The sequence below is a fragment of the Somniosus microcephalus genome, chromosome 3 (assembly GCF_052327205.1).
Source record: "Somniosus microcephalus isolate GS21.2 chromosome 3, FLI_Smic_1.0, whole genome shotgun sequence".
NCBI lineage: Eukaryota > Metazoa > Chordata > Chondrichthyes > Squaliformes > Somniosidae > Somniosus > Somniosus microcephalus.
Genome location: NC_140989.1, coordinates 353,432,073 through 353,444,585, shown reverse-complemented (window position 1 = coordinate 353,444,585; position 12,513 = coordinate 353,432,073). Strand labels below are relative to the sequence as shown.

At 46.0% G+C, this 12,513-nt stretch overlaps 1 protein-coding gene across 1 annotated transcript in view; it reads right to left on the bottom strand.

The window, feature by feature from the left end:
• The window catches only part of LOC147122352 (uncharacterized), a 304,503-nt gene that overhangs the window by 258,188 nt on the left and 33,802 nt on the right, over window positions 1–12,513 (bottom strand). Inside the window, exon 2 of the mRNA XM_085983414.1 lies at window positions 9,341–9,465. Coding sequence (XP_085839540.1) covers window positions 9,341–9,465 — 125 coding nt within the window. The remainder of the gene's footprint in view (window positions 1–9,340; window positions 9,466–12,513) is intronic.

Genomic DNA, 12,513 nt, shown 5'->3' with positions numbered 1-12,513 from the left:
TCCTTCAACGAGAAGAGAGATTCTGTGGCAAGAGAAAGAAAGAACTTGCATTTACATAGCACCTTTCACATCCTCGGGGCATCCCAAACGCTTCACAGCCAATTCATTTCTTTTGAAGTGTAGTCACTGTTGTCATGTAGGCAAATGTGGGAGCCATTTTGCACACAGCATGCTCCCACAAATCTATTTTCGAGATGCTGGTTGAGGAATAAATGTTGGCCGGGACAGTTGGAAAACTTCCTTGCTCTTCTTCGAATCATTTCACAGGACCTTTTACACACTCGTGAATAAGCCAGTACATCTATTATAAAGGATGCAATATCTGGGCACTTAGAAACTAATAATAAGATTGGGCAGAGTCAACAGGGATTTATGAAAGGGAAATCCTGTTTGACCAACCTATTGGAGTTCTTTGAGGATGTAACTAGTGGAGTAGATAAAGGGGAACCGGTAGATGTGGTGTATCTGGATTTTCAGAAGGCCTTTGATAAGGTCCCACACAAGAGGTTGGTGAACAAAATTAGGGCACATGGAATTGGGGGTAATACACTAGCATGGATTGAGAATTGGTTAACAGACAGAAAACAAAGAGTAGGGATAAACAGGTCATTTTCAGGATGGCAGGCTGTGACTAGTGGGGTACCGCAAGGATCGGTGCTTGGGCCCCAGCTATTCACAATCTATATCAATGATTTGGATGAGGGGACTAAATGTAACATTTCCAAATTTGCTGATGATACAAAGCTAGGTGGCAGTGTCAGTTGCGAAGAGGATGTGGAGAGGCTTCAAGGGGATCGCGACAGGCTCAGTGAGTGGGCGAGAACATGGCAGATGGAATATAATCTGGATAAATGTGAAGTTATCCACTTTGGTAGAAAAAACAGAAAGGCAGAGTATTTCCTAAATGGTGAAAGATTGGGGAATGCAGATGCTCAAAGGGACCTGGGTGTCCTTGTACATGAGTCACTGAAAGTGAATGTGCAGGTGCAGCATGCCATTAGGAGGCAAATGGTATGCTGGCCTTCATTACAAGAGGATTTGAGTACAGGAGTAAAGAAGTCTTACTCCAATTATATAGGACCTTGGTGAGACCACACCTGGAGTACTGTGTACAATTTTAGTCTCCTTACCTAAGGAAGGATATACTTGCCATAGGGGGAGTGCAACAAAGGTTCACAAGATTGATTCCTGGGATGGCGGGACTGTCGTATGAGAAGAGATTGAGTAAATTAGGCCTGTATTCTCTTGAATTCAGAAGAATGAGAGGGAATCTCATTGAAGCATACAAAATTCTTACAGGGCTTGATAGGATGGATGCTGGGAGAATGTTTCCCTTAGCTGGGGAGTCTAGAACCAGAGGCCGCAGCCTCAAGATAAATGGTAGGCCATTCAGGACTGAGATGAGAAGACATTTCTTCACACAGAGGGTGGTGAGTCTTTGGAATACTCTACCCCAGAGGAGGCTCAGTCATTCGGTATATTCAAAACAGAAGTTGATAGATTTCTGACTAATAAGGGCATCAAGGGATATGGCGATAGGGCCGGTGAATGGAGTTGAGGGAGAAGATCAGCCATGATTGTAGTGTATGTATCTTTAAGAGAGAACTACTTTTACAGCTCCTGTATACTGTAGTACAGGCAGTGACCACACCTGTATATAAGCCTTGAGCATGCCTCTGTACCCCCAGTCTTGAGACTACCCTACTCCAGTAAACACCTGTTGATTGTTAAGTTACAGCATCCATGTGGTTATTGAAAAACATCATACTCTCAGAATCACGGATCTAACAGTGGCGACGAGTGTCGATTCGAATCTACCTGCAACTCTGCATTTCCCTTCGAAGATTCGCTCCAGGAGGGCGGTGGAAGAAAGTCGAGGCCTGAAGCACGGGGGAGGCTGTGGAGAGCCGGGCTTGGTTCCCCAGCCACGATGATCAGCAACAGACTGACGACAGCTACAGCGCAGACCCTTCCCGGACAGCGGCGGCTGAAGCCGACCGACGGCGGAGAAAAAGCCGAGCAGCATCGACGGGGTAAGATAGAGGGTGAAGCGCACAGGGTGCAGCCGCGGGTTGAAAACCGAGCGGCGTCGAGGAAAAACAAAAGGGAGAGAGAGAGGGTAAAGCAGCAGCCGGGTTCAGGACCGAGCGGCGGAAACAGGAAAGGCGCACAGAAAAAAAAACACGCAGAGCACAGCCAGGGCTCAAGGGCTGAACAGTGTCCGCGAGGAGAAGAAGGGAGAGCGCGGGAGACGCCATTGAGCCGTGGAGAAGAAGGAACAGCACGGGAGACGCCATTTTTAGAAGCCGCAGCGGAGAAGAAGGGCGAGCGCGGGAAGAAAGGAAAGCACGGGAGATGCCATTTTGTGCCAGCGGAGAAGAAGGGATAGTGCGGGAGACGCCATTTTTGACAGTTCAATCACACCCAGGGATGCCGAAGAGTGGCAGTGTCTCTACGTTCGACAATGAAGTCGAAGATTGGGCGACATATGTGGAACGTATTGAGGTGTACTGCAGGGCGAATGAAGTGCCAGATGCTAGGAACGCACTGGTTTTGTTAAATTCCATGGGTGCAAAAACTTTTGGGTTACTGCGGAACCTAATAACCCCAGAGAAGCCGGTGAACAAGAATTTCGAAAGCATAGTAGAAATCCTACAGGACCACTTAAACGCCACACCGCTGCTGATAGCAGAACGATTTAAGTTCCATAAAAGGAACCAACACAAAGATGAAAGCAATGCTGAGTACTTAACGGAACTGCACAAGCTATCGAAACACTGCCAGTTTGGAGTGGGACTAGCAGATACATTAAGGGACAAGTTTGTATGTGGGCTGCAAAGTGAAGGAACCCAGAAACGGCTTCTATCAGAAAAGGATCTTACGCTGGACAAGGCTTTCAGTATGGCAGTATCACACGAAGCAGCCGCAAGGGGCGTTGCAGAGATACAATGGAGACCGCAAGAATATGGCATCAATGAAATGTCCTATGGAACAGGGAAGTGTTATCGCTGCGGCAGAACAACACATGACCAGAAGGATTGTTGGTTCAAGGACCAAGTGTGCACAGTGTGGAAAAGCAGGACACATAGCAAGAGTCTGCAGGTCTAGGAAGAAAACCAACAGCAAGCAATCTCCACAGGAGAAGTATAAAAAGGTACACAAGGTGATGGACAGTAGTTCAGATGAACAGAAAAGTGACACAGACTCTGGAAGCAAGGAGCTGGGTTGTCTGAAACTACATAAGGTAACCAAAATGGAGGATCACCAGACTATCTGGGTTACACTCAAGATAGACGGAGTCCAAGTGAAAATGGAATTGGACACAGGATCAGCCCTAACAGTTATAAACCAAAGGGACTACAAGCGGCTATTTTCACACATACCCTTGAAAGTTACAGAGATTGTCTTGAAGACGTTCACGGGGCAAAAAGCCTACCCCAAAGGAAAAATAAGGGTGAAAGTGATATACAAAGGCCAGGAAATACCTAAAATGGACATATATGTATTGCCAGATGGAGGACCACCACTGCTAGGATGTGAATGGATCCAGAAGATACAATTAGATTGGCATTCCATACAGGCACTGAAGGTTGAGGCCAAAAAGGATGACGACGTCACACCTGGACGACTGTCAAAAATGCTAACTGACGCACAAGAAGTGTTCCAGGAGGGACTCAGAACACTAAAAGGCATAACAGCAACGGTTAAAATAGAGGAACAAGCAAGTCCAAAGTTTCTTAAGGCCAGACCAGTGCCTTATGCGATCAGACCAGCTGTCAAAGCAGAGCTGGAAGGGTTGGAACGTTCAGGAGTACTGTCCAAAGTAGACTGGAGCGAGTGGGCTACACCCATCGTTCCTGTAACGAAGAGGTCATTGAGTAATACGCCTGGGGAACCAAAGAAGGTCCGCATCTGTGGGGATTTTAAGGTGACAGTGAACCCAGTCCTTCACACTGTACAATATCCACTTCCACGAATTGAGGATATTTTCGCCTCGCTATCTGGAGGTAAACGCTTCACCAAAATTGATCTAGCCTAGGCGTACTTGCAAATGGAGGTACAAGAAGCCTCGAAACAATACCTTACGATCAACACTCATAAAGGTCTCTATCAATACAACCGGCTGCTGTTCGGGGTAGCATCGGCTCCGGCTATTTGGCAAAGGGCGATGGATCAAGTCCTGCAAGGGATTCCACGGACCCAGTGTTATTTGGACGACATCCTGGTCACGGGCGAAAATGACAGTGATCACCTCGCCAACTTGGAGAAGGTGCTCACCAGATTAAAGGAATATGGGCTACGAGCTAATCGCCACAAGTGCGAGTTTTTCCAGAAGCAGATCTCGTATTGTGGCCACGTCATCGATGAAGAGGGGTTACATAAGTCCCCTGAAAAGATTGAGGCAGTAATCAAGGCTCCAGCACCGGAAAATGTGTCACAACTGAGGTCGTTCCTCGGGCTGGTAAACTACTACCATAAGTTCTTACCAAATTTATCCACGGTATTACACCCGCTGAACACCCTACTGCAAACAGGGGTACCATGGAAGTGGAATGACGAACGTAGACGAGCTCTCCAGAAGTGCAAAGAATTGATCACATCAAAAGAGGTGTTCACAGAATCACAGAAACCCCACAGTGCAGATAGAGGCCATTTCGGCCCATCGAGCCTGCACCGACACATATACCACCCGATCCCCGTAACCCCTACACCAACACATATCCCACCCTATCCCCGTAACCCCACGTATTTAATCCCCCTAACACTAAGGGTCAATTTATCATAGCCAATCAACCTAACCCGCACATCTTTGGACTGTGGGAGGAAACCGGAGCACCCGGAGGAAACCCACGCAAACACGGGGAGAATGTGCAAACTCCACACAGACAGTCGCCCGAGGCCAGATTCAAACCCGGGTCCCTGGCGCTGTGAGGCAACAGTGCTAACCACTATGCCACCGTGCTTGGCCCATTTCAACCCAGCACTACCAATTCATTTGGCATGTGATGCATCACCCAATGGTATTGGAGCGGTGCTGTCGCACAAATTCCCAGGCGGGTTGGAGAGGCCAGTAGCCTTTGCGTCTCGGTCACTAACCTCAGCCAAGCACAACTACGCCCAGATTGACAGGGAGGCCCTCAGCCTAGTATGGGGAGTAAGAAAATTCAACCACTATCTGCATGGGCAGAAGTTCACCTTGCTGACTGACCACCAACCACTTGTCTCCATCTTTAATCCTAAGAAGGGCGTTCCAGTGATGACTGCACAACGGTTACAAAGATGGTCCCTGTTTCTAGGGGCGAATCAATATGAAATAGAATATAAAGGCACGAAACAGCATGGAAACGCTGATGGGCTATCGCGCCTGCCACTGCCTACTGTGGAGGAAGCACCAGCAGTGGACCCTATCGAGATATTTTATTCGTCAATAATTGAACGATTGCCAGTAACGAACGCGGATATAGAGAAGGAGACCCGCAATGGTCTGACGCTGTCTCGGGTATATGATTTGACGGTGAAGGGATGGCCAACACATGGCGACTCACTGTTGCCAGCATTCTCATCCAGAAGAGAACAGCTGTCAGTATGCCAGGGGACAGTGATGTGTGGATTCAGAGTGGTGATTCCACCCAAGTTAAGGGAGAGAGTGCTAAATGAGCTTCATGAAGGTCATCTGGGGGCAGTGAAAATGAAAAGCCTTGCTCGGGCTTATGTGTGGTGGCCGGGAATCGATCAACAAATCGAAGACCTAGCCAAGAGCTGCTCAGGATGCCAGAAGGTCCAAAATGCACCACTACATGCCCCTCTACACCCATGGGAGTGGCCCTCCTCTCCATGGCAATGGGTGCATATTGATTTCGCTGGTCCATTCATGGACTCAATGTTCTTAATAGCAGTGGATGCTCATTCAAAGTGGCCTGAGGTGATAAAGATGTCCTCAACCACTACAGAGAAAACGATTGCAGTCCTACGGACCATATTTGCCAGGAACGGCTTGCCAGAGCAGATTTGCTCTGATAATGGACCACATTTTGTGTCCGAAGAGTTTTGAAAATTTATGAGAAGGAATGGGGTAAGGCATTACACATCCGCCCCGTATCATCCAGCCACAAATGGATTGGCTGAGAGGTTCGTACAAACCTTTAAGGCGATAAAGGCCATGTGCGACGATGAAATTCCACTACAGCATAAGGTGGACAATTTCTTATTAGCCTACCGAAACGCGACACATGCAGTTACCAACCAGACCCCAGCCATGATGTTCTTTAACCGAAGGTTGAGATCTCGTCCGGACTTGCTCAGACCAAATGTGCGAAGAAATGTTGAGGATAAACAATTCCAGCACATCAATGAGAAGCCGACAAGGAGCTTCAACTTAGGACAACCAGTCTTGGCCCGTGACTATCGAACAGAGAAATGGCAACCCGGAATGATATGCACAAGGCAGGGGCCATTAATGTACACAGTGGATGTTGGGGAGAACATTGTGAGACGCCACGTCGATCAGATCTTAGCGTCACAGGAACGAGTCAACCCCATGTCTCGCGTACCGGGGGATGAACCCGACATACCGGTAGCATCTACCTCCGAACCAGTAGCAGTGGAATCCGATGAACTTACCGACGAAAAGGGGCCAGAGTCGCCTCTGCACCAAGAACAGGAACCTCAGGAAAGGCGCTATCCCGAAAGGATCAGGAAGCCGCCCCAAAGACTGAATCTATAAATGGACTATTGTTGTTTAATGTACATGTTAAAATGTTAATTGTTATTTGAATATTATGGGTACTACTAATCTAAAAGGGGAGGAATTGTAGTGTATGTACCTTTAAGAGAGAACTACTTTTACAGCTCCTGTATACTGTAGTACCGGCAGTGACCACACCTGTATATAAGCCATGAGCATGCCTCTGTACCCCCAGTCTTGAGACTACCCTCCCCCAGTAAATACCTGTTGATTGTTAAGTTACAGCATCCGTGTGGTTATTGAAAAACATCATACTCTCAGAATCACGGATCTAACAATGATCTCATTGAATGGCGGAGCAGGCTCGAGGGGCTGTATGGTCTATTCCTGCTCCTATTTCTTATGTCCTTATCTCATTTAAAAGGCAGCACCTCTGACAATGCAGCACCCAGTACTGCACAGACGTGTCAGCCTAGATTATACGATCAAGTTCTGTAGTGGGCTTGAACCCACAACCTTTGACTCAGAGGCATGAGTGCCACCCACTGAGCCAATTGGAATAACGCGATAGCTACAACAACATTGAAAATAATATATTCTCTTCAAAAGAAAGTCAGGATGCTGAAGTATTCCCACCCTGCCATTGTACCCTGACAGCCTTGCAGCAATGGGAGAGACAGATAGGTGCCGATCCGGATTGGGCAGGAGAGGGACTTTGGTGTGGAAGGAGGAGAATGGGTGACACCAGGACAGACAGGAGGTTGGGAGCAGGATTGGCCGTTTATGGGCTAGATTGCAAAATACCATTAAAAAAAAATGTTCCGTTCCAACCCAAAATATTATGCTAGAGAGGACTGTGGTGCTTGGTAGAGATTGCTTAATATCAGTACTCAGGTCATGGGAATTTCACCTGCCTTCTGTTTATACACTGCCTGAAGAGATAATTACAGAAGACTGGAATGGGGGTGAGGGAGGGCAGGCGGCAGCGGCGGGGGGGGGGGGGTTGCGGGTGGAGATCACCATCACGTCACTGGGTCAAAATCCTGGAACGCTCTACCTAACAGCACTGTGGGAGTACCTTCACCACACAGACTGCAGTGGTTCAAGAAGAAGACCCACCACCACCTTCTCAAGGGCAACTAGGGACAGACAATAATTGCTGGCCTTGCTAGCACCGCTCATATCCCTGGAATTAATAAAGAAAGAGATGTGCTTTGGCCGCTAAGTGTAGGGACACTGTAAATACGTTCATGTCTCCCACCCTCCCTGGGTAGATATAACAACTTGCATTTATATAGCACCTTTAATGTCGTAGAACGTCCCTAGATGCTTCACAGGAGCAATTTCAAACACAATTTGCCACCGAGCCACATAAGGAGATATTAGGACAGGTGACCGAAAGCTTGGTCAAAGAAGGAGATCTTAAGAAGCATTTTAAAGGAGGTGAGAAAGGTAGAGCGGTGGAGAGGTTTAGGGAGGGAATTCCAGAGCTTAGGGCCTTGGCAGCTGAAGGCACGACCGCCAATGGTGGAACTATGAAAATCGGGGATGCGTTATAGGCCAAAATTAGAGGAGTGCAGAGATCTTTCAAACACCTTTCAAACACAGAACAATGTACATTTAAAACATTTTTTTTATTAGGGCCCAAAAGGAACTACTGCAGAATGGAAGTGAGATTTGCAGCTGAAACACACAAAATTCATTGCAATTCAAAAACCCAGAATGGTGAAACGGCTCCTGGAAACACATCAGTGGATGCTGCAAAATCCTAAACAACTGGAACATAATGGTACGATAGCAAAATACTGCAGATGTTGGAAATCCGAAATAACAACAGAAAATGCTGGAAAAACTCAGCAGGTCAGGCAACATCCGTGGAGAGAAATTTGAGTTGACGTTTCGGGTTGGACCCTTCTTCAAAACTGGAAAGAAAAGAAACTAGATCGGAGGCAGGGCTGCGATCGGACAAAAGAATAAAAGAAACAAAAGAAGTAAAAGAGATTAGAAGCTAGACGAGATGGTGATAGGCTGGGATTAGGTGTAAAGTGTACTGGCAGGGCAAAAGATAGCTGCCAGGTGTGAGAGAGAAACAAAAGGAAAGGGGGGGGGGGGAAAAGGAGTGGAACAATTACAAGAGAAAATGAAATGGGGGCCGAGCTTATGATCTGAAATTGTTGAACTCGATATTGAGTCCGGAAGGCTGCAGACTGCCTAATCGGAAGATGAGGTGCTGTTCCTCGAGTTTACATTGAGCTTCCGTGGAACAATACAAGAGGCCAAGGACGGTGAGGTCCGAATGGGAATGGAGCGGTGAATTAAAATGACAGGCGACCGGAAGCTCGGGGTCACCCTTACGGACTGAACGGAGGTGTTCCGCAAAGCGGTCACCCAATCTGCGTTTGGTCTCCCCAATGTAGAGGAGACCGCATCGTGAGCAGCGAATACAGTATACTAGATTGCGAGAAGTACAAGTAAATCGCTGTTTCACCTGGAAGGGGTGTTTGGGGCCCTGGAACATAATGCCTTTCTTATTTTTAAACAGTAGTCTTCGGGAGAGTGAGAATTTTTCACTGCCAGAATCTTCAATGTAATTCAAGGCTTTGTCTTGGCAACCTAATCGATAGCTTCTTGTGCGTGATCATGGAGTTTTATTACCTTTTGTATCCAGGTCAGCAAGCACTTCTGATGAGCAACTAAACTCTTGCAGTCACAATACTGCAGCAAGGAATCACGGTCTGTCACCTCCAGTTCTCGACAGATGAAGCATTCGAGAGCATCTTCTGAAATTTAAAAAGAAATTCATTTTTTTTTAAAAAGCTATAATGAAACAGCATCACAAATAATTGGAATCAAACTAGCTGAGTAACTAGACATTGATATATTCAAAGCAATAGAGCTGTTTAAATAGGAATATGTCTGAGACTTGTGATCTACGTGTGTTCGCAGTTGACATGTATCACATGCATATTTTGTGAGTATTGTATGGATAATCAGGTGTATGATCACATGTATGATCATATATATGTCACACATGTATATCGCATGTCTAATTCGATGCACGTCACATGTTATAATCTCATTAATTGAAAACAGGCTGGTTCTCCCTAGAAGCTAGTTATATGAAATACTACCTTCTTTCCCCTACCATAACATAGCTGCAGTTTAAAATAGGTACAGCAATCTGTGCCCTGTTCTACAATTCAGTGATGTCAGCAGGACAATTCTCCAGAACGGGAGAGGAGCAGAGATCAGGAGATCTTTATCCCAGCTGTTCATCCCCGGAAGTGCAACATGAAAGAGACATCCCAATCTATCATGCAGTGCCACAGATGTATTCTAAACAAGCACATGCTATTAGCCAACCACTAAATTAGCTAGTTGTCTAAATTTGGGAGCGATTTCTATGGATTGGAAATTGTCCAATATAACAAGTCAAGTCAACGTGAGCGTGCACACTCTGCCTACTTGTACCAGGTACTGAGCAGCCTAACCAGCAGATCCTTAAAGGGACTGATCCACAGTAGAGTCCTAGGTTTAATCCCCAGTTTGTACTGAGTTAGCTGAAATCATCTGGCAATCATGCGCTACAATTAGCCTCAGCGTCTTAGCAGCAGGGAGGGGGCTACGATTCCAGCCACTGGAGCATCCAGTCCACTCCTGCTGGAAAGCTCGCAAGTGCGGGCAATGAGTAAAGTCAGGATTAGGCTAGGGTGTGAAAGTCCCTGCTTCGTACCCCATGGTCAAATAGCCTGCTGACATTCACTGTCTAGTGTCAGCTGTGGCTCAGTGGGTCGCACACCTGCCTCTAAGTCAGAAGGTTGTGGGTTCAAGTCCCACTCCAGAGACTTAAGCACAACGGTCTAGGCTGGCAGTGTGGTACTGAGGGAGCGCTGCACTGTCGGAGGTGCCATCTTTTGGTGGACGTAAAAGATCTCATGGTGCTATTCGAAGACGAGCAGGGGAGTTCTGCCCGGAGATTCAACATCACTTAAAAAAAAGATAACCTTGTCATTATCACATTGCTGTTTGTGGGAGCTTGCTGTGCGCAAATTGGCTGCTGTGTTTCCTACATTACAACAGTGACCGTACTTCATTGGCTGTAAAACACTTTGGGACACCCTGAGGTTGTGAAAGACACTTTATAAATGCAAGTCTTTTTTTTTTCGATTTCATCTATGGCCACTTGAGTGAGATATCGGAGCGTTTTAGAGCCCACAGAACCTGATCCCACATGAGGGGGATGGGGGAGTGGGAAATAAAGAAATAAAAGGTTAGTTATGCCACTGCTGCCATGCCAGAAGAAAGCTGCTGATGTTAGATCGGGTATTGCGACATCAGAAAGTAAAGGGCTTTTATTTCCTTTCAGACAGTGAAATATCAGTTCCCATATTACTCGGGGGGAAAAAAACTCATCACTCAAAGCCATTTCCCATTTATTAATAACGTGATTACCGCAGGATATGATTAATCTATCAGGATTGCACACTTTACAGGAATCCACAGTTATATAAACAAAATATCACAGCAGTCAAGTAGGATAAGACACAGAATGTGATTGAGTGTAATTAAAGCTGCAAACTCGATCAACCGGGCAAAAAGTTTTCGCTCAACGGAGAATTTTAATTTTAAAAGAAAGCCAACAGGAACAAATAAAATGGGTGTAGCCAAAAATGGTAATGACATTGCCATTTTGTTCATACTGTGCTTCATTCAGCAGGTGTTCCACTGCAGTATATTATACATCATAAAGGAGATATAATTATGCCCTTTGGCCACTGGATCTCAGCCTAACAGAATGCCTACTCTTTCCACTCACCTCTTAACTTCCATTTGAATAAGCAGGCAGGACTTCAATTTAGCAACCCATCCAAATAACAACCAACCTCCTTTTCTATAAATCGCTTTCACGTCGAAAAATGGCCCAAGGCGCCTCACAGAGACGTAATCAAAAAAATGGACGTCGAGCCAAAATAAAAAGTAAATATTAGGAAGGGTGATTAAAAGCTTGTTCAAAGGGGTAGGTTTTAAAGGAGGGTTTTAACAAAGAGGGAGGTGGAGATGCGGAGGAGTTGAAGGCGGTGGGGATGCCAAAGCATGGGGCCTAGGCGGCTGAAGGCATGACCTACAATGGCGGGTCAAAGGGTGGGAGGACACACAAAAAAGGCCAAAAGTGGACAATTCACAAATCATGTTGTCATGCAGGTAAAATCAATGCTTTTTGAAGGTGCCAGTGTTGGTGTCAATTCTTCATGTGACTATTTACTTTTGCCTTTTATTATTTGAAAATATATAGTTGAAAGGGTTTTATTGATGAGAAAATACAATTAAATGTAGAGGAAATGGTTTGTAGGTTAATACAGAATTTGCCAAGTTATCCCTGGCAGCATTTGAGATTGATTTTCACTGACCCTGCAGACCGATGTTACAAAGGGACATATTAAACTTCAGTGACATTCAATTATATGAAAAAGATAACACTTACAAAGTCTCAATATTCCTGTTTGTTCCCATGCTATTTTGGGCCGACTCCACAGGCTACATTGTCACTTGATTGCAACCGTGCCGCCACTGTAGCAGTACCAATGATCACATACAGCACTGGCACAAATGGAGGATTTGCTCTGCTGTAGGCTGAAAATATATTCGGCTCCCTGTGAGTGGCAATGCTGGGGAATGGGCATTTGTGCCATGCAAGGGGCATGGACATGTCAGTAAAGATGGTGAGCAGAATATTGTGCATGGGCACTCCCTTAATGCAAAGAGTCAAAATGCCTCTCAGATCTTTGTGACTGATTTCAGTTTTTTTAAGGACCAATTTCATCCACCCT